At 40.0% G+C, this 23378-nt stretch overlaps 1 protein-coding gene across 7 annotated transcripts in view; it reads left to right on the top strand.

Moving 5' to 3' along the window:
• The window catches only part of LOC137342685 (eyes absent homolog 3-like), a 52951-nt gene that overhangs the window by 14583 nt on the left and 14990 nt on the right, over positions 1–23378 (top strand). For all 7 annotated transcript variants that reach the window (XR_010967326.1, XM_068006782.1, XM_068006781.1 and 4 more), the window contains 10 exons: positions 4818–4926; positions 5340–5389; positions 6756–6871; positions 7708–7785; positions 13897–13963; positions 15718–15854; positions 17419–17541; positions 17809–17900; positions 18014–18197; positions 20956–21095. Coding sequence is in view for 6 of the 7 variants with exons in the window: in XM_068006782.1 (XP_067862883.1) it covers positions 4894–4926; positions 5340–5389; positions 6756–6871; positions 7708–7785; positions 13897–13963; positions 15718–15854; positions 17419–17541; positions 17809–17900; positions 18014–18197; positions 20956–21095 (1020 nt within the window). In the remaining variant the exon portion in view is untranslated. The remainder of the gene's footprint in view (positions 1–4817; positions 4927–5339; positions 5390–6755; positions 6872–7707; positions 7786–13896; positions 13964–15717; positions 15855–17418; positions 17542–17808; positions 17901–18013; positions 18198–20955; positions 21096–23378) is intronic.

Here is a 23378-nt window from a genome sequence, read left to right on the forward strand (position 1 = left end):
CGTGATGAATCTGTTTATACTCGGCTTTTCTGCCAACAAAGCAGAAGACGATCCCTATAGTAACTTTAACGCAATTCCGTTAAGTCCTTGAGTGCCTGGATACTGCCAGTTGCCAGGTTTTTGCAGTTAGCCACTTGCAGGCAAATCACCAGTTTACTGTGTGTGTGTGTGTGTGTGTGTGTGTGTGTACGGCGGTATCTACTCCTACATTTTTGATTATATAAAGCTAGGTCGCCAAAATGTGCTAATCTTACTGCTCTTTTGGTGTATTGCTGATTTTCTTGGCAGCATTAAATGTGGCAAGGCCAGATCTTTGTAAATGGTGAGTCAACAGTCAAACCTTGAAAAGCAGCATCTGTGTACAGAGAAGTAAATGTGTGTGTGAAACATGCAAAATGTTTTATGTTAACTCAAGTAACAAATGTAATTACTGTCGTAAAAGTGTTTTTAATGAATTTGAAAACTGTCATGATGAATCAGTTCATAATTCATTTGTATGTCACTATTTTGAGAGGGTTTGCGTTCACCCTACCATGAGCCCTGCTGAGTAATGAATCCTAAACAATATGGGCCAGTGAGACAATAGTGCAGTTTGCTTGGAATGATCATTTCTAATATGGGGTTTGGTGTGTGCCCATTGTCTTGACAGGAGGATTGCAGCGATTCACATTTTGAGTTGCTTTGCTCCCCATGCCATTTCTGAGGAGCTCCTGGTATCTGCTGCTCAACTTGAGAGCTCAAACTTGCATTTGGTAGTTATCTTGATGACAAACTAGTAACTCTCCTTTTGGTTTTGGGGGAAAAATCTAACAAAATAACTTTTAGAAGGTACAACGATAAATCAAATTATTAGTTTGTTTAGTCGGACACCTCTCTTTTCTCCGCCCCCCACCTCCCCCCTTTGTGGTGTGGGACTGACATCTTGTTTTTCTTCCTTATCCTATTTCATTCTTCTCTGCCGTCCTGAAGAACGCAATTCATGTTCTGTGGGCATTCTCGGCCATCTGTTACTTCATCAAAGTGGACATTTTTTGTGAGCCTAAACAGTAGGAGTCAGCAGACTATTTAGCTGTAGAGGGCATCGCAACTAATAAAGCTTCTGGCCTCCATAAACGTGGCTTTACAACAGGGTACTGATCAGTGGTGGGGAAACCGTTTTGATATTTTCACCCCTGTTTGTATTATTTGGTTACAGTGTGTATAGCTAATTTATTTACCTAATTATAAAAGTTTCCTTCCCACCAACCCCACCATGGTGGATATGTAGTCCTTGTTTGTCGTCAGTGTAGCACGATATGGAGGTTTTTCCCACCTACCAGTCTCCAATGACCAGCATTTTGAATAGGTGATCATTCACCTTGCCCTGAGCTTTATTAACTTTGGCAGCAATGTCCAAGCTCAGCATCAAAACCACCTGTAACATTTCCCTACAGCACCAAGGTAAACATCAGTGCCACCCAGTGACATGAAAAAATCTCATCCAAATTGGCTCTAAATATTCATGGAATGACTAGGGATAGATGAACTAGGGGTCTTGTGCGGAGCATAAATGCCGGCGTAGACCAGTTGGGCCAAATGGCCTGTTTCTGCGCTGTAGACTCAATGTAAGACTGTATAAAATTAGATCTTTTTATTCAATCTTTTTCTGCAGCTTGGCAATCAACAGTCACTTAACCTGTCTGCATGGATAACTCAATAGATAGTTATTTGAGCCAATTGTAATTCTTTGCTTTACAGATTCTTGGTAGACAAATTTTTACTGTACTAATAGATCTCCCATGGCATTGCTCGTGGGTAGTCAATGACCTGGAATGCGGGTTCTTACGCTTGTTGTGGTCCTGCAGCAGACTAAACTTGACCGTCACTGTAATATAAGAAATAGAATGAAGCGATATAATGTATGGCACAAGGGTAAAATATTATACTTTGCATTCTGAACAATAGAGGGCCTCCATATTTAATATATGCAATACTGTTGCTTACTGCTTCGACAAAACTTCCTTAAGGTACAAGTAACTCTTCTATTATTTACATCATAGGTTTTCAAACAGAGGCCTGCAAGGGGAATTCCAGGGCCCCATGATGTCGTCAGATTTCTGTCAACAGATTTCTGACGTTTCCTGTAAATGTTTTTTTTAGCATATTAGAATACATCAACAAAAATAATTTAAAAAAAATTTCTGCAATTATGATACTTTTTTCATTTGGATAGTTGGCATTGTTTTCCAGAAGTTAGGATGAAGGTTCTCTGGGTGTGTCAGTGTTTGGGGAATCGCTGCGTAGAGGTTTGAAATTAACCAATTTATATGTTTTTGTCCCATCTTCCACTGTGGATTTGCAGTACTGTATTTGCCTGCAATGCAATTTTTTTTTTGTTCTTCCCTCATCCTCAAAACCTTCTAATCTCATTTATTTACATGATTTTTTTCCTCTTTTCTCTGTGTTTATCCCCACTTGTGTACTCGGGGATGATAAAAGGCCATCAGCAGCAAACATGCTTGCCCCAGATCTTATTGGACTCATCCCCATATACCCACTCTTCCTTGCACTTGCAACCCCCCACGTCCTAGGAAAGGCAAAAAAAGCAGAAACCCATAGTGCACTCAGGAAACCTCTGTCAAAAACTCCTCTTTGACTTCTGAAAAGTGATCAGACATGTCCAGGAGGCTCCATCCCATTGATTATTATCCAAATCTTACCATTCTTCTTCCATGATCTTGTAGTTTTCCATAAATGTTTCTTAACATCTTTTTAAAGGACTGCAAGTAGCCAATCCTGACTACCGCCTCTGCAATACCGTTCCACGGAACAATCACCCACTGAGAAAAATAAAACTTCTGCATGTCCAATCTCGGTTCCCAGGGTAGATTTATAGTTCTTGCTGAAGTTGTTGATGTAGCATTGCACCAGGAAAGTTTTTCGCAGTGTCTCCTTGACCAGGGAGGTGGTCATTCGCCATGGTCTGGGTCTGATTGATTGCAGCTGCAGTGTCAAAACTTAGCATCAACGGTGACCCTCCTCACTGACTGGGGAGCAAACCTCATTCCAGCAGATGGTTATTTTTAAATATGATTTTTTTTTTTGCTCAATGAAGGCATGATGCAAGGTGCAAGACTTTTAATTGTATGGATCAGTTTTGTAGCTGTGACAGAGGACAAGTTGGGTATTTTGAATTCTATAAAAGGACGTACAGTAGTCAGTCACACTATGTAGTCGCCAGAGGCTTAATGCTGCATAATGTTAATCAAACTGCTTTGTAAAAGAAGTTTTGTCTAGTAATGATGGTGGAAGTTGATGATTTTGCTTTTTGAGAAAAATTCCTGCTTTGAATGTTTTTTTAATCCTGAAAATGCAGATTCGCTTTTTTAGGTGTCTTTTGTCCACCTTATTCGCAGCTCACATGTATTCAGAGGAGTAGTTTTCCTATCGCTTTTTTAATTATTGGGATGATAATCAGATTGCTTATTGATCAGGTGAACAGTGACAAATCATGTGAACATATGATAAGGCGTACAATTTCGAAGTTTGCGGATGATACAAAAATTGGCAACGTAGTAAATTGCGAGGAGGATAGTAACAGACTTCAGTAGGATTTGCGTAGCCTGGTGAAATGGGCAGATAGATGGCAGATGCATTTTAATGTGGATAAATGTGAAGTGATGCACTTGGGAAGGGACAACATGGAGAGGCAGTATAATCCAAATGGTACTATTTTGGGGGAGATGCAAGAGCAGAGGTACCTGGGGGTACATAGCCACAAATCTTTGAAAGTGGCAGGGCAAGTTGATATGGTGGTTAAAAAAGCGTATGGGATACTTGGCTTTGTAAATAGGGGCTTGAATACAAAAAGAAGGAAGTCATGCTAAACCATAACAAATCACTGGTTAGGCTTTAGTTGGAGTATTGTGTGTAATTCTGGGCACCACACTTTAAGAAGGATGTCAAGACCTTGGAGAGGATGCAGAGGAGGTTTACTAGAATGGTACCAGGAATGAAGAGAGATTGGAGAAGTTGGGATTTTTAAAAAAGTTTAAACCCCTTAAAAGGTGGGGGGGGGGTGTAGGTATAAATGTGACCCCTTTATTGATGACACTGGAGCAACCCATGCCATTTTGACAGATCAATTAGAAAATCTGGGATTGTTTTCCTTAGAGCAGAGAAGGTTAAGGAGACCTAATAGAGATATTCGAAAAATCCTCAATTTTCAAGAGTAGATGGGGAGAAACTGTTTCTTTTGGTAAGTGGGTTGGTAACCAGAGGCCGTAGATTTAAAATAATTGCAAAAGAACAAGAGGGGAAATTAGAAGAATTTTTTTCACTACCTGAAAGGGTGGTGGAAGAAAATTCCAGAGGAACTTTCAAAAGGCTATTGAACATGTACTTAAGGACTAATTTGCAGGGTTATGGGGAAAAAGATGGGGTGTGGAACAAAATTGGATAGCTCTTTGAAAGAGCCAGCACAGGCACGATGGGCCGAATGGCCTCCTGTGCTGTATGATTCTATGAATCTATCTGGGGGAAAAAAATTAAGTGCATTCCTCAAATAGCAGTTACACGTGTCTGATGTCCTGATTATTTCACATGGTGTGCTTGGTTATGGAACATGTCATGCTTTATATCCAGCTAATTGATCTGTCCAGGCTTAACCATAAAGCCGCACTTCAGTATTTTTACTCTGTACAGTTAATGATGGGCTTTGCTGTAGATAAGACCTCACATGCCACTAAGTTTGAAATAATAAATGAGCAGTTTGGGAATATTTCATATCAGATGACCTTTTGTGATGAGTATATAAGGCTGTAAAAACTTTTTGACAGACATTATAGCTTTTGAAGACGAACAAGCATCGCTGTCCTGTATCTGCAAAGGGGTGAGAATCACAGACCAACTTCAATGGAAGATCAACAGGACTCACAGGAGCGACCTGTAAGTGTCACTTCTTGCTTAATTCTGACTAAAGCCTTTATTTGACTGGATTTTTACTGTGATTTGTCAAACCTAGGATTGCAGTAAGACAATTTGCATTTTATTTAACCATGGTCCAATCGTGCACGCTACTATTGAGCAGGCAGTTTCATGAAATTTTAGTTTTCCCCCTGTCTGTCGCTTCCTCTCTCGGTCTGTCGCGCTCGCTCGCTCCTTGCTCAAGACTTGTGAATGTTTCTAACCATACTCCAATTGTATGCGACAGAGATATATGGTGAGATGTATTAGTTACATGAATGAGTGAGCTGTAATGTGAAATATCTCCCCCTTTTAAGGTTCCTTAGATACTTCATTTAAATCTTGAATACCTGTTTTTTTTTTAAGTAGTTGGGTTAAGATGTTTTCTTTTGCAGGTGAAGAAATCACGCCATGATTTGAATACCACAGATGAGCAAGGTTTAAGGTTTGTCGGCATTTGTGTATTTGAAATCTTGAATGCATGTGTGCTTGATTTATCATAATGCTGCTGGAAGAAAAATTGCAGCCAGCAAGTTTGCCTTCACCCTTCTCAAGTGAGCGCCAGTAATTGAAAGCTGCTGAATGAATCCACAAACAGCAATCTTTATTCAGGTGTACGTGGAAGTCAGATTTAAAATAACTGCCAGTTTTTTTTGTGCTAGGTTTACCAAAGGAGTGAGCCTTGGCTCAGTGGTAAAATTCCCACCTCTGAGTCAGAAGGTTATGGGTTTAAGCCCCACTCCAGACAGTCACGATGAGCAGAAACCAGAGTTCCGGACTCTGAATGCTGGGTTGATAACCAGCGGGGTACTTGCGTCCGATGGGCGTGGAGTGGTGACCTCCCATCCCTTTCTCATCCTGGTAGGGAGCTGTGAATCATGCAAACGACCTGTCCACATAAATAAAGGGACTTTGTCACAGAAACGACCTACAGCACCATCAGGTGGATATAAAGTAGTGGAAGAAATGAGTTGCCTTGTGTGCTGTTAGGCATTGAGAAGAGGAGGTTTAACAAAGACCTTTTTCATACAATTGTGGTATATGCAAAACTCGAGTGATCCAAGTGGTTTTGGTTGCATAAACTGCTAGTCTCCAATATTGATACAGTATTAATTTGTGCGTGTGTCTTTTTTTAAGAAGCCAGTCTTGGGCAGACTTAACTTACGCAAATGTAGTGAGGATCTGTGGAGTGATGTGCATGATGACAGTGCGATGCAGCCAAAATGGGCAAAATCTGCCAAACAACTTTTTAATGAAAGAAAAGACCTTTTTTAGTGTAAGCATATTAAAATAGAAATGTTGTGGGCAGGTGGCTCATGAAAAATCAAACAAACCTCTGTCCTAATGGTTTCAAGACCTGTATTGACTTACAGGAATTATCTTTCCTTTTCCCAGCCCACCATCAGCAAACTGCAGAGCTTTTTTTTAGCATTACACATTCCAGATGAAATGCCAATATTCATTTTATTTTATTCCAATTTTCACCTAGATTTCATTTAAACAAAAATGGTAAAATTTCACACACATCCATGCGACCCTGCCTAGTGAAAACTAGTCTAGGAGAGGTTGATTGAATTCTGTCAGCTAGATTACCCTGCTTCTGATTTAAAGACGCACATGAATGCTAGGGGAGAAGATCAGATAGAACAGACCAAAAATTGTTCTTTATAAGAAGAAAAAGTTGACAGGGAGCAGGTTCTTCAACTAAACCTCACATACACACTGTTATTTGAAGTGTTAGGGTTGAATAATGAAAGTCCATAAGAGGGTTTAATTTTTTTTTAAATTCTCTTTCTTTCCCATTTCCCCAGGACTGGGGAACTGCAGAACTTAATCAGACTGCAGAGTCAAACTAACAGAAATGATACGCAAAAGTCTGAGACCAGCAGTCTGGCTAGTAATTTAACTGTGCTGAGTGAAGCAGAAGGTGAGTTGAACTCATGGCTACTGAGTGTTGGGCGCGTATTTGACTGCTGGAGGCATTGCTGTGAAGCCCAGTATCCATCCATCCAGTTCTGATAGTGGTCACTGGGAGTGGGAACTCTGACTGATACCTTTTTTCCCATCCCCTGTATCTTGTAACCCAAGCATTGAGTGCACCGAGTGCTACTCTGGCTCCAACCAGTTTTCACGGCTCATACCAATAATTGAACTTGGCTCTTCTGGTCTGTATGGCTGAACCACACATTAATTTTTACAAAGTCTGCAAATTATAAATTCACAGCTTAATTTTTTCATATATTGAGCCCCTCTGATTTGGGCCTCATGCTGGCTAATATCTCCCAACATTTCTCGTCCCGTTTTCCCATTTTCTGTTCCGTGTCATGGATTGGTGCTAGAATACTGTTTAATAGTTGTTGGGAGCCGGCCAAGTGTTCATTCTTTGTGTAAATTTGGATTGTGAAAACTGATTCAAAGTATTCATTCAACAAGTCTTCCATTTCCTCATTGACCATCAATGGGCCAACTTTCCTCATTACCACTCTCTTTAATATACTTATAAAAACTTTTCCTCTTAACTTTGTTATCCCTTGCAAGTTTTATTTCATATTCCCCTTTTTACTTTGTTGCCTTTTATAGCTCTCCCATTCTGCTGGATTTCAACTTTTCCTCGTATTTGTGTTGAACCTTTTCCTGCCTGCCTTCTTTTGTATGCAGTCCATTATTGTCTTCCCACTATGTGGAGTATATCTTTGAGAACAATGGCTATTATGTGACAAGATGAGTAATCTGTGCCTTTATTAATATTTGTTCCTTATGTAGTTAAAAATGAAGTGGTTCAAAGCAGTGAATCTGAAACTCCAACAGGGAACAGATCTGTTGATGCATATCCAGGATCAGGTAAGAACTTATCAGTGCATGTAACTGCATTGTAGATACTTTATTTAAAAATGTGTAGTTTGCAAGAGAAGTTAAAACTCTGGTTGTGGATTAGTCCTAGAAGAGATAATTAATCTCAATCTTTAGTGGATCCTTGAAATCAAGACTGGCTATTTCCAAAGCCATTTCAATGGGGAGTGTATTTTCTTATCGTCCCCCCCCCCCCCAATCCATTCCCAAATGCGCTGACACCTTGCTGGGGTATAACTCTGTGCACAGTTACCTGTGGTACTTTGCCCGGGTGCCATATTAATGTGCGAGTCTTGACCATGCGTATTCAAATATAGGGGCTTCAGAGCTGGATTTGATCTTGATCCTGGCTAGCAGTCGCATGTGTAACAGGGGTTTGTGGATGCTGGTCAGGAGTCTGAACCCTTGCTGGGAAACTCCTTTTTCCGCAACCCCCCCTCCTCCCCACCTTAAACCCAGGAAAGCTGAATAACTGACTTAATACTACACTGGCTCCATTCAACTAACTTTGAATACACTAGTTAGATTGAACCTGGGACATCGCTGGTGTCTGTAGCTCAATGAGTCATTGAATATTTTTTAAAACCATTGGAGGAATCTGTTAATTTCTTCTGTGTAGAAATTCCAATCCAAGTATAATTTAAAAAGGAGACATCCTGCATGAATTGCACTTTAATCTTTAAATTATATAAAGGGAGACCAATTTTCCTGTCCATTGATTAAAGTGGAATTTCTTTAGAAGGTGCTGTGTAACCTTTGTCCCTGCTCTATAACCTTTGATCCCATCCCTTTAGGATTTTATAAGTACTTGGTCATATGCACATCTTGCAGGTATCCTGCCTAACACAAGCCCATCAGCTTACGGTTACACAAACGACAGCAACAACTTGACTTTGTAGAGCAAGGACACACCAAGGTGCTTCAGAAATTGGAATGGATGAAGCAGGAGTAGGGAGAATAGTTGGAGGGAGATGGGTGAATGTTTGGTTGAAGAGGTAAGTTTTAAGGAGGTTTTTGAAAATGGGGAAGGTTGTGGGGTTTGGGTAAGAGAATTGTAGAATGCAGGATAAGCTGGATGAAAATTCTGTCACCAAAGGTGTGGGGGTGGGTGTTATATACGGTAGATCAGAGTGGAGAGTTCAAGTTGGGACGTAGGGCTGGTGCAGATTGTCGAAGTAGGATGGAGTCAGGTTGTAGAAGAATTTGCCAACAGATTTTGAAATTTTGTCAGGAGATGGGAAGCTAGTGGTGGTTGGTGAAGATAAGGGTGATAGGTGAGGAGGAATTAGTGCAGGATAGGATGCAGGTGGTGGAATTCTGGATGAGTTGGAGTTATGTACGATAGAAGCAGGAGGCTGGTGAGGAGTCAAGTTTTCAGGTGACAAAAGCATGGGTTTTAGCGTCAATGGTGATGAGGTAGTGATAGCGACAGGATGGTATTGGTAATGGACTGGTTGTAGGTTTCAAAGCTTGGTTCAGGATCAAACAGGATACTAAGATTGCTTTTCTTCAGACTCATCTAAAGGGACGAGGGGGATGGCGGGGAGTGGGGTGGGGGGTTGCTATTGTGCAAACTTCCTGTTGAGAGCTGCACAGGATGGTTTCAGTCTTGCCAAATTCTAGCTCATCCATGACTTGATTTAGGACAAGCAGTTGGACACAGTAGTGTGGAATTAAGGGTGGTGATGGAGGTGAAGCTGGGTATTGTTGGCATACATGTGGAAACTGATCCTATGTCTGTAGATAATGCCATTGAGTAGCAGCATATAGGTGAGTAATAAGGGGTTGCAGATGGAAGCTTGGGGCACACTGGTGACTGTGTGAGCCCTGGAAGAGAAGCCATTACAGGAAATGTGCTGGTAGGAATGGAACCATGTGAAGATGGTGCTATGGAATGAGCCATGGAGGAAAGACTATGGAATGGGCCATGGAGGAAAGGCAATGGAAGAGGATAGCACGGTCGATTTTATATAGAAGGCCGCAGCAAGCATGAGGGGCTAACTCACCGCAGTTGTAGTTACACAGGATATCATTAGTGAGTTTGAACAGGGTGACCTCAGTCTGGGGATAGGATGAAAACCAGATTGTTGGGGATCGATAGGGAATGGGAGGGGAGAGGAGAGGTGGCCGAGGGGTTGGATGGTCACGGTGCATTTGGGAATCCTAGAGAGAAAAGGAAGGTAGGGGAAAAAAGAAAAATACTGCAAATGCTGGAATTCTGAAATAAAATAGAAATTCTGGAAATATATAACACGTCTGGCAGCATTTGTGAAAAGACAGGTTGTGGTATTTTACATGCTTGAAACATCAATAACCTGTCTTTTCTCTTTAGATGCTGACTGACGTGCTGTGCGTTTCCATCATTTTTGTCTAAAGTAGGAGATGGGCTCGATCGGGTAGATACAGGGAGGATGTTTCCCCTGGCTGGGGAGTCTAGCACCAGGGGTCACGGTCTCTGAATAAGGGGTAGGCCATTTAGGACTGAGATGAGGAGAAATTTCTTCACTCAGAGGGTGGTGAATCTTTGGAATTCTCTACCCCAGAGGGCTGTGGAGGCTCAGTCATTGAGTACATTCAAGACAGAGTTCGATAGATTTCTAGATATTAAAGGCTTCAAGGGGATAGTGCAGGAAAATGGCATTGAGGTAGAAGATCAGCCATGATCTTGCTGAATGGGGCCTGCTCCTATTTCTTATGTTCTTATGAGGGAGGGAAAAGTGTCACTTAATGGAGGGCAGGAGATGAAAAGGAGTTGGAGTGGCAACTGGGAGACTGAAGTGTAGGGAAGCTCTAGAACGGCAGCCAGTAGATGCATGGAAGTGGACACCAAGGTAGCATGGAGTTACATAGGAAAACCTTTAGGGAAAATCATATATAGCTAGAGAGACATTTTGGTAGGAGCTAGAAAGGTAGTTGGAACCTGACCTTGACTGATGGCTGTAAAGCCCAAGAGAGGCAGCACAATAGCTGGTGGTGAGAGACATGGCCATCATTAGATAAGTTTCACAGGAGATATCACAGCTGGCCAAGTGTCACCTCCTGTAATGTGCCTTGCCTTGTATTTAAGTCTGTCCCTAGGGACATGGATCACAACTGAAGGAGGAAAGGAGCTCTTTGGAGGGAGCTTGCTCCAGAGTTTCTCTTCCTTCACTGTTGTTCGAGTCCTGTCACTTTGCTGGTGTGGGTGCCTGTCAATTTGGGTCATACCCGAGGAGAGAGAACGAGTTCCATACTTTGGGCTTTACAAATGATCCCATTGGGAACCACCAGCAGGATGATAATGGGGCCTGGATCAGGAGTGAGACAAGGAGGAGAGGGTATTTCATCAGCTCTGGGCTGAGGTCATGGTGGGTTACATTCCACTCTGGAAACCTCGAGGGGCAGCATGCCATGCATTTTGACATCCTCAGTGTTTTGTCGAATACTACTGCAGGCACAAACCATTTACATATAACCAGAGCTGGGGTTCCTCCCAAGCAATGGAACATTCAGAAAAAAAAAAAATAATCTACCATTTAGTCCATCTAAACAACTTGCTGGACAAATTGTTCAATGTGTTCTAGCCTTGACAACGAGGTCATAGGAATTAATTTCCAGCCTTTTCCTTCCACTGATTTAATCATTGCCCTGATAAGTCTTGACATACACGAGACTTCTTGCTCACTTGCTGTTCAAATTAGGTCTAAGGATTAGAGGGCTTTGCAAGTAGTTATAACACCCTGCTGCACTTTCAATTGGTCTCTTTCAAGGTTACACAACAAAGCTGTTGCTATACAGTCTAAGGAATGGCAGACAGCAGCTAAATATAAGTTTAAACAGCCTATTACAAAATCAGCAAAAACTATATGACGACGAAAATTGTGAAAACAAGGAATGTGTTAATCTGCTTATAGCATTGTCCCTGACGTACTCTAAAACAGCTTGTTTTAGCCACACAATAAACAGACGTTGTCTTGTTGAAAAATGTCTACATGTGGGAAAATGTTAATTGGCAATATATCTAGAGTTCAGAATTTAATTCTTACTAAATGTATTTTTTCTTTTTTCTAAATGTAACTTGTAAACAAGATAGATTACTGTGGATGGCACTTGCAATAATAACACATAATCTAAGACTATTAGCAGTGGCCAGGAAATTGATTTTCATAATTATTGATTTGCTGTAATATCTCATTGCAAGGGCATTAGGAACAGCAATATCTCTGATGGGGAGGGATGATCATGGTTACTGAATGATAGAACCAACTTATCTTAGCTGTCAAGCTGGAGCTTTTAAAGGAACTGACCATATGGGGTAAAGACGAAAGGCAGAGAGCAAAGATCGAATTGGACTGTTTAGAACAGGTTACCTGGAAAGGTCATTTGTGTATCTAATAAATACCCACCAACGGAGATTTGAAGAGGTTTAAAAAAAAACGTGGTTTGAAGATAACATTTTAAAATATTTTAATTGGAATTTGCTGATAATACCAAATTTGGAGACTTGGCAAACTGAAGAAGAATGCAGGAGGAAACAGACAGATGGGCAGATAGGTGGCAGATGCTATTCAGTGCAGAGGAATGTGAAGTACTACATTTTGGGAAGAGCAACACTGAAGGGAATTACACCCGAAACAGATGCTGAAGAGAGGACAAACACAGAAATATTGGTGCAGACACATAGGTGATCTTAGTCAGAATGTGGATTAAAAAAACGAAATGGAATTCCAGACATTGAATACAAAATATAGAGAGCAATGGTGAATTTGTAGAAGACATTGCATGCAGTTCTGGGTTCTCCATTATAGGAGGGATATTGGAGTCATGGAGAGGTTGTGTGTCGATTCACTTGAATGGTTATGGAAAAATTGGGGCTTTTTCCATTGGAACAGAGGGCTGAGGGGTGATTTAAAAAAAAAATTTTATTATGGTTTTTGTGCACCATTTTCAGATGGCTTATATTAAAAATATTAATTCATAGAATCTTACAGCACAGAAGGAGGCTATTCGGCCTATTATGCCTGTGCCCGCTCTTTGAAAGAGCTATCCAATTAGTCCCACTTCCCTGTTCTTTCCCCATAACCCTGCAAATTTCTTCTTTTCAAGTATATATCTAAGATGTTTAAATTTAATCCAAGCTAAGTACAAGCCTTCCTCGCCACAATGCCAGTGAAATGGCAGCCTTGTGCATAAATTGCTCCGCCTTGGGCCCAAAAAACATCAGGGTTCCAAGCATTTATGAACAAACTTGTATCAACGGGGAATTTGTTATGGCGTGATATGGATGTGCGGCATCGTAATAATCACAGAAAAATTGGACAACGTGATTCGGTAGTTCAGTCACTTCAAAAAAAAAAGTTTTTTTGTTGCTTAAAAGAAAGGGACAGCTTTTGACCGTTCACAGCTGCTTCTATTCATGATGTGGAGATGCCGGTGATGGACTGGGGTTAACAATTGTAAACAATTTTACAACACCAAGTTATAGTCCAACAAATTTATTTTAAATTTCACAAGCTTTCGGAGGCTTCCTCCTTCCTCAGGTGAATGTTGTGGAAATGAAATCTTCGAATCCTACGCATTTATAAATCACAGAACAATGCCTGGTGATTACTGCCCGTTGCCAAGGCAATCACAGTGAGCAGACAGAGAGGTGTCACCTACAAGGCCACCGAATATACAAACCCCCCCCAAAAAAAGAGAGAGGCAGAGACATAGACACATCCGGAAGGAAGACAGCAAATGACCCGTTATATTAAAAACAGAGAACATTTGTTCGCTGGTGGGGTTACGTGTAGCGTGACATGAACCCAAGATTCCGGTTGAGGCCGCCCTCATGGGTGCGGAACTTGGCTATCAATTTCTGTTCATGTTTGAGATGAAGTACCTACAATTGAAGTACCTTCTATTCATGTTTGAGATGAAGTACCTACAATTGAATGAATTTCATGCTGTACTTAAAAGGTTTGATAAATCCTGGTGGTCTTGCCTGACAAAAGCAAATACTTTGTAGATTAACAACTTTACTTCGGGCAAAGTAGGATAATGTAGCAATGACATTTCATCTTTCTAATGTTGATGCCAGATAATTGAAATGAATATTTCCTGCCATGTTTCTTTTTGCAGTTATAGCCTGCACGGGTTATAGTCCACGGGTGCCAAATCAAGATAACTCGCTAATGTTTCCTACAAAGTAAGTTTCAACTTAAATGAGTGGCGTTGGCTTGAAGTTAGTAAGGGTTTCTCAATTTGACCATCTAATACTTTTAGGCCATGGGCGCTTAGAGCATATAAGAATTTTTAGGAAAAAGAGAAGGCCATTAGACACAACAAGCCTGTGTTTTTCATAGATCAAACCATCCTACCCACCTTCTTGCCTTATCCCTCAATCCCTGTCTCTTGAATCCATTTATTCTGTCTCTCAGTGACCTTCCCTGGTAACTTATTCCATAAGTCTATTGCTCTTTGGATGAATTTTTAAAATCTGATTTGCCTTTTTATTTATAACTTTCATGTCCCCTGGTACATGAACCCTATCCAGTAGTGAACAATTTGCCCAGAGGTATACATTGATTAAGCCTAAAGTGCCTGAAAGTGAGGAGTGGGCAGACTCTATAATCATACAGTTCATTTTTTAAAAAGAGCCCCAGGTCCATCTGCAAGGATTCAGTAGTGATTGAGTATTGGTTCAGTAGATTTGCCTCAGTAGATTTGCCACAGTAGAGAACAGGAAATTAGGCAGCATCTTTCCCACAAAGCAGTACCTTAATGGCTGGTCAAGTTTCTCCATGAGTGGAAAAATAATTAATTGAACTTTATAAAACTGAATATTCTCGTCACTTTCATTTTTACGACTAATATATTTACAAAATGATTTTATTTTAAAATGAATTACACAAACAGTATTTTGTATGTCACTTGGTTTTGCCTCCTTTACGTGTGTACTTTTTTTTATTCGTTCATGGAATGTGGGCGTGCTGGCAGGTCCAGCATTTATTGCCCGTCCCTAATTACCCTTGAGAAGGTGGTGGTGAGCTGCCATCTTGAACAACTGAGTGGCTTGCTAGGCCATTTCAGAGGGTGATTAAGAATCAACTACATTGTTGTGGGTCTGGAGTCACATATAGGCCAGACCGGGTAAGGACGGCAGGTTTCCTTCCCTAAAGGACATTAGTGAACCAGATAGGCTTCATGGCCACACATTACTGATGATTTTTTTAAATTTCAGATTTTTATTTAATTAATTAAATTTAAATTCCCCAGCTGCCGTGGCAGAATTTGAACTCATGACTCTGGAATATTAGTCCAGGCCTCTGGATTACTAGTCCCAGTAACGTAACCACTATGCTACCGTACCCGTTTGCGTACCTATTTTATTGCATTTTGGGGGTTGGGGGTTTTGCTCCTATGGCTTTAATTGTGTCCTCTTACATTTTCTATGGACTTTCCCAATAACTTGTTTGTTAGAATTCTGAAAGCATATAGATTGTGTACTTTCTACATCTACAGTACATTATTGGGGGGGATTTTTTTTTGATGGTTCATGTTCATCACATTACAAGTCCTTGCAAATTAGTTGAACCCTTAAGTACCGAAGGGAGGATTTTAATACCAAAGCATTTTATTAAAATACCTTATGCTGGCATTGGTTATAGTATTTTGCGCAACACATTGTGTAAACACTGTACTTGTGAACCATTTCATATACTTTATTTCTCAACAATGAAGAAACAAGTTCATATTAGTCCAATTGCTCTTTTTTTTTAAAAGGATTAGTTATCAAGTCAGTGGAAATGATCCAGTGTTCTCTCTGCACTGTTTAACCAGCAATTATTGCAGCTCATCAATTTGTTATGGAAATCAAATAATTTGAGTTTTTTTTTAATAAGTACAGTTTTAGAACCTTTTAAATTTACTTCAGACTAATCAGTTTTTAAATTTTTTTAGGCCATATCCACACCTTTTTTCTCCACCAATAGTACAAGCTTCTTATACGGGACAGACACGATATCCAGCAGTGCAACAGCCAGCTTCTTACACTGCATATCCTCAACCAAGTCAGCCTTATGGACTACCTCCCTTTGGTAAGCTGATCTTGCATCCCTCTTTATGTACATGAAATGGATCAAAGCATTTTCTAAGACACTTGGTTCATTTGCTTTCCTTGAAAGTGGTTTGTCTCCTTAGAGTTTAACAGATGTTCAAATCATGATGAGTTTTGTTAGAGTAAATAAGGATTAATTGTTTCCAGTAGCATAAGGGTCAGCAACCAGAGGTCACAGATTTGAGGTAATTGGCAAGAGAACCAGAGGCGAGATGAGAATTGTTTTTACGCAGCGAGTTGTTGTGATCTGGAATGCACTGCCTGAAAGGGTGGTGGAAGCAGATTCAATAATAACTTTTAAAAGGGAATTGGATAAATACTGAAGGGGAAAAATTTGCAGGGCTGTGGGGAAAGGACAGGGGAGTGTGACTAATTGGACAGCTTTCTCTCGAAGAGCCGGCACAGGCACGATGGACCGAAAGGCCTCCTCCTGTGCTGTATCATTCTACGATGCTGTGAATATTGGCCTCATATGAAACCAAGTTTAAAAGGTTAAAGATCCTTTTTAGATGAGTGAACATTTGGGATTTTTGCATAGAGTTGTAGCTTGCGTCTTAGCAATGCTAGAATTTGTTTGGATTAAATGAACAGTTGATTAGTTTCTATGCACTGTTTGGGGATGTTTTTCATTAAAAATCAGGCACTCTAGTCGGATGATTATTTAGATGAAGCAGATGATTGATCATGGTGAGATATGTGGTAGTCCACTATTTTAAAACATTTTTGCATTCATCTGGGTGAGTGATTTCTGGGTCAACCTCTCGTAAGTTAGATGCAGGATGCCCAGATGGAGAACAAACCTCCCTCTAAATAAGTTTACAGTACAGAAGGAGGCCATTTGGCCCATCATGTTTGTGCCCAACAGTGAACTTTACAACCTACTATTAACACCAGTGTGTTTTTTTTTCCAATTTCCCACACCAGTTATTCTTGTGGCTTGCCTGACAGAGAATGCCAACTTAGGAACAGTTTTATTTTTGCTGGGAAACCACACCAGTTAGGAGCTGGGTTGAGACTGTTCAGTCATTTGGTTTCAGTCTATACTGTTGGCAGAGAGAGAGAGAGAGAGAGAGAGAAGAAACTTGCATCCCTTCAGACTGGACTGGATTTAAGCCCAGGCCCCAAAAGTGAAAGGATTCTATGCTAATGCACCAATTACCCAGTTTATCCTTGTTCACTACTTCCCTAATAGTACTTTCCTGAAGGAGTAATAAAGGGTGATGGCTGTTCAAAATTTTGCACGTTTGGACTCTTCTGAATTTCAGATCTTCACAACTGCTCTTGACTGTGAATTGTGTTTTTAAAAAAAAATCAATCATTTTAATTAATCTTGTGGTAGTACTGAAATAGTTACTGTGGGATCCACTAGACTGAAATCTGAAGCCATTTCCGTAATGTTTTGCAGAATAGCCCCCTTAACGTATATTGCATCTGAGGGAGATTTGGTTTCCATCAAACGCTTCCGTTCCCATATTTTGTTTTTGGTTTTGGTAATCTTGTCATGTATAAATGCCGTTAATGGATAATTGTTATTTTTATCTTAGGTGCATTGTGGCCTGGTGTGAAAACAGAAGATGGATCACCCAGTCAGCCTGGATACCTCAGTTACAGTACAGGGTTTAGCTCAAACCAAACCAGCCCAGCACACTATACCTATCCAGTTCAAGGTAAAAGTATAGCATACACTTTGCATGAAATGAAGGGTTATGTACAATAGGTATGGATTTTGTGAGATGTCTATCCATGTTTAGCAATAATTATATTAGCAGTATTTACCTTGTTACTAATTAAGATATTTCACAGTTCTGTATTTTTCTTTCAATTTATGATTTTTAAATCTTAGGGTTTACAACAGATATATGCACATGCATGTGTATATATTTATATATATTTTTTTGAAAATGCTTTAACTTTTTAAATATTTATTTTGACAGGCACAAGTTTCCCAAGAACTGGTGTTTATTCTGGTAGTACTGCTGCAGCAACTGTTGTCACCAGTGCTGCAACTCCCAGCAGTTCTAATCAGGTAGTGTGTTTTTTTTTTCTGTTACATTATATTTTGAAACCACTTTTTTTTTAAATGCATAGTCTTGAAAAAAAATTGATTATTTTTTGCCCCATCCGTTTTTTAAAATGTAGGATTATTCTTCCTACGCATCTCTTGGACAAAACCAATATGTGCCGTATTTTCCCAATTCAAATTATGGAACCACAGTGACTCCAAACTCTCTGCCTGCCAGCAGCACCTCAACGACTGCCACCTTCCAGATGCAAAAAATGCAAGCACAGGTGTCCAGTCCAACAGGCCAGGGTTTCCAATCAGGTAATGTGTTTTAGTACAGTTCTGTTTCTAAGCTGGTCCTTTAAAATCTACAGTACTGTCATGCAACGATATTGCTTTGTGCATAATGTGCTACTGTATAAAACTCTTAAAGGGATACTGGCTTTGCAAAGATTTTAGCAACTTTTTTTTGCGATGTGGGAAGGAGTATGTTGAGCCTCAGAGACTGATGATTAGGTAATTACGGTAAATATTTAACACTGTTTGCCCTTCCAAAGAAAAATGCTATCCGGGGGCTAGGGGAGCACTTCATTTACATTGGAACTGGCCTCTCCCCTTCCCCTGTAGTCGTGTCCTCCTTTTGAAGTAAAGTTCTAATTAAGTGGATGCCTAAAGCAAATGTCAGTCTTTCATTCTTACTTGGGTTTGGAGCGAGGACAGCAGTGCACTGATATAGTTACCACACTTAAAGTCCCCTGTAGACAAAGGTCATCAATCAAAGGCTGACTTGGGTCACACACACCAAGGAATTATTTACTAAAAGCAAAATTGCAACCGACCCCCTCTGCGTAATCTCCCAACAATTTTTAATTTCCCACCATCATAGTGGCAGGCAAGTGACTAGTACCACAATTAATAAATATAGGTTCTTCAATTTTACTTTTAATTTAGGAAAAAAAACTATCCAAGGATTAAATGAGTCTGATATTGAGTCCCATAAAGTGGTATCGGTTAACTGTGTAAATAATTGTGGGTTGTCACCTGACTGTCCCTTGCTTGTTTTTTTGAGTTTTAGCAATGTTCAAAATAAAAATTTACTTTTTCCTGATTTTTTTTTTTCTCTGAATTTACCTGGGTTTTTTGGGTTTGTTTTTTTCCCCCCATTGATTTACTCTGGTTTTTGAATTGGCAGTAAATCTGACTTTAATGGTCCTTGGATATGTGGTGCATTTGCTCAATAGAGGCACCTTGGACCTATGTGATCTTATCTCCTTCCATGTGCAATATTTTTCCCTAATTTTGTTTTATGTTTGCATGTATTTGTTCTATCTTTTTCCTGATCTCTCTTTCTCCCCCCCCCCCCCCCCCCCCCACCTCTTCGGCAGTGGATGAGATTGGGGAAACACTCCGTGCAGAGTGGAATCAGTGACAACTATCTTTTCACTATCTTCCAGCCTGTGAAGTCACTCCAGTATATGCAATATTTCACAAACCGGCAAGAGAATATTTGATTCATCGACTGTTCAATAGCAAACTGGGTATTGTACTATTGAGCTCAGTGTTTCCCTCCTCCCCCTTTTCCTCTCTGTCCATAACTTTAAAAGCAACTAAAGTTTTTGAAATGGCGGCTGGTGTGGGAACGTAGCTGCATGTCGAACCAGTCAGTGCATATTTACGATTCTCATCTATTCCCAATGTAGTCATTTTCATGGTTTTACATTTAAAAGTTGTATCATTGTTCATCCAATTTGACAGGCTGAATTTCAAAGCAAATGCCTGTTTTTCAAAGGAATCATTAATGTTAAACTTCTTTAGCACACAATTTGGCTACCTTGCCATGATGGATAGGGATATAGTAATCTAAACTGGCACCTCCATAATTCCCCAGCTCTTCTCGCTGAGGAGCAAGATAGCATACTTCTTTCTAAGTAGCATTCCATGTCAGGGTCTGTTACATTTTTTAAAAAAAATTATAAACTTGTCAGACAGGTTAACTCCTTGCAAACTGTCTCCAGGCTTATAGTACTGTATTGTGTTGTTTAATACCTCACCTATATTGTTTGCTTCGGCAAGTAATTTTATTTGTAATGAAATCTGATTTAGTAAATTAGCCCATTACGGTAAGTGTCTTGTGTGGCTGAATTTGTCACTTCAGTTCAGAAGATGGATGTCGTGGAATCCTATGTACTGTCTAGTAACAACTTTACCATAAAAGGCTGGGTGGTTATCTGAGGCAACTCGCGTTCACTGTACATTCTGAAATTGTATGTTTTGACTTAAGGGGCGCTTGTATGAAAACTGCAACTTGCTGCGAACGCTAATAGTGACTTGGGAGAGGGCCAAATCGGGTAACACAGCTTTTTGTTTAGACACAGTATTGTTAATTCATGGGAGTGGCTGCTCCTCGTAGGTGGTGGTAAACGTTATTTTGAGGCTCTGGCGGTTTTGCAGCCAAAGGAACAATTTGGATCATTTTTTGTTTTTACCTACTGTAAATCCTATAATAGATGAAAAAAATGTACCAAAAGTGGAGAAAAACCTAGAAAACAGGATATTCATTGTCTGATTTCAGTCCAAACTAAAAGCTGAACTTTTTCTGTGATGGTGAATGGTCTCAGTTTCTTCTTCATTGTCATAATCTTGATGATCAGTTACATTATTCTATTGGGTTAGAAGACAGCTGATGAATGGACTGTGGAGCCTGCAAACAACCAGTATCCGGCACAAAATGGAGCAGGATTTATGTGGCTCGATCTGTTGAAAAGAGTCAGTACTACAAGTGGAAAGTGAAGCTGTTGGCAGGAAGTGCTTTCGTAGCATTTGAAAAAAAGTTTTTTATTTAAGATCAACAGATCTACACATGGCAACTGAGGATTGTCAAAGAAAAATATGATTGTAACAAAAATAAATTTTAAAAAGAGAATCAACTAAATCTGGTTTAAAAGAGCAGAAAAGCTTTAAAAGCCAGCACCTGGGTTTTTGCAGCAGTAACAAATGTAAAAATGTCATTTTTTTTAAAAGGAATTGCATGTGTTAAAATTACACTCAAAAGTACTGGCTTAATTTTCTTTCGTATTAGGAGATTCTAGTGCAGTTCAAAATCTGTCACCCACAATAGTAAAGGAACTTGAGGAGCAATCTCGTAAAAATGCAGGTGGGAAATCCAGGGGGAAAGGAAAGAAGAGTTGTTCCTCGCCACCACCTGACAACGAACTGGAGGTACATTTAGGTTTTGACCAAACTTTTGTGGTGGAGGGGTGGGGCAGTAATGGCAATCTAATTGTTTTAGGGATATTGCTGTCTGTTGCTTGACATTTCCAATTGAAATGTGCATACCCAGAGTTACTGTTAATTAAAAATCAGTAATTGGATGTCCGTACCCAGTCTGAACAGTCTGTAGTTTTCAAAATGCTTTCCAGTGGCGAAATCTTAATTTATTGACCTGATTTCTTTCGAGACACCAATTTGGAAAACATCAGCCAGACTATCCTGTCACACACCATATAGTTTTTTTTAAGAACAAAACCTGATTTAAGGAAGATATTGAGAATATGGCAGCTGCTGCTAGAAAATGCAGAGGTGACATATTCCATCAATACTTCGAGTTTAAAAAGACCTACCGTGCGCTTAAACTTAAAAGGTGCTTTTTCATGGTGTTTTGGAATGTTTTTTCCCCATTCATGTAACATGGGTACATTATCCTCAAATCAGATTTGAAGCTGTGATTGTAGAGTTTCACTACTACACTTCAGGGCATTAGTGGTTTTCATTTTCTATTTCACGCGGTGTGGATGAAATGGAGCTAATTTAAGGCTAATATGGTTAGTGCTTAAAATTCAAATTAATAAGGAACTTGACTGATGGAGCGAAACTTGTTTTCCGCACTCTCATTAGAGATGAGCAAGATGTTTGTTTTTCTCAGAACTCTTTTTAAGGTTAGAGAAATTAGTGCATAGTGAACAACAAATCCAGGTGAGAAATATGATACATCTTGTACTGATCTGAGAACCCTTACAAGGCAAAAGTAAGTATTGCTTATTTTAAATCCATGGTCAGTGTAACTTGTAGCAAAATGTCATCTATTCAAAAACTAAATACAAATTAATGAAATCTGAACCATTAATGCACAGAGCAATTTTGTGTTGTGAAAAGCAGTACTGAATGCACGTAGTAGCCTTCTCCATTCTGAGTCAGAAGGTTGCAGGTTCTTGTCGCACTTCAGGACTTTAATCCGTGACTTAGGTTGGCACTTGGTGCTGCGCTGTCAGAGCTACTGTTTTTTGGATGAGATGTTATAACCGAAGACTTTCAGTTGGGTGTAAAAAATTCCACAATCATTTTTTGGCGAAGAGTCAACATTCATCCCTGCATTAACACCAGCAAAACAGGTTCTTGTGTTGCAGTTTGTGGGACATTGCCATGTTTGCCTACTAAACAAGTGGCTGCACTTCGAAAGTAATTCATTGGCTATGAAGTGCTTGGGGACATCTAGAGGGGCATATAGGGTGCAAACTAAATGCAAGCTCATTCTTAATCGCAACATAAACTATTTGAAACAAATATTCTGTTCTGAGGAGATGTGGGTAAGTGTTTTACAGCTAAGCAGAGTAAGTTTTTTTTTAAAATGAGGATGCTGCAATTGTCCTCAGCATCTTCAGGATAGAAAGGAGGAAAATTTAACCACGGTTCGTTCCCCCTGCTGCCAATTGACAAGCACACTAATCATAATTATTTAGGTTTGCACATGAAGAATGGCCATTAGGATACCTGGGAAAATACAGCAGGACTTGGCTTTTAAGAGAAGAGATGCAAGTGGAGACAATTTACAGAAATAGGAGGGAAAAGTATTAAGTTTGTCTTCAGTATCAAGACAGTTTAAAAAGAAAGATTTATATACCACCACATCATGTGTCTCAAACACAGTGAAATGACTGGCTATGTAGACAAATGTGATATCCATTTTTTTGTACAGCAATATCTTGTAAATAACAGTTTCTGATCTTGTTGGGGTTTGTTGAGGAATGTTGGCCAGGACTGGACTGGTCTGGAATGCACTGACTGAAAGGGTGATGGAAGCAGATTCAATAGTAACTTCCAAAAAGGAATTGGATATATACTTGAAAAGGAAAAATTTACAGGGCAATGAGGAAAGAGCGGGGAGTGGAACTAATTGGATAGCTTTTTCAAAGATTCAGCTCAGGCACAATGGGCCGAAGGGCGGTCTCCTGTACTGTATGATTCTATGACATGAAGTACTCCTTTTTCCTCTTCGACTAGTGCTGTGGATTTTCAATGTGCACCCGACCCACAAGAACAGGAAGTTTTACCTTTCATCAGAAGGATGGCACCTCTGACGATGTAGCTTTCCCTAACCTAACTGTGCTCAAGTCCTGGAGTAGGGCTTGAATCTACAACCTCGGAAGTACGAGTGCTGTTGACTGAGCCAACAGTGGATGCTCGCTACCATCCTGCTCTGTGTCTTGGATTTGCTGTTTGTCGTCT

Source organism: Heptranchias perlo, chromosome 26 (assembly GCF_035084215.1).
Source record: "Heptranchias perlo isolate sHepPer1 chromosome 26, sHepPer1.hap1, whole genome shotgun sequence".
In the NCBI taxonomy this organism is placed as follows: domain Eukaryota; kingdom Metazoa; phylum Chordata; class Chondrichthyes; order Hexanchiformes; family Hexanchidae; genus Heptranchias; species Heptranchias perlo.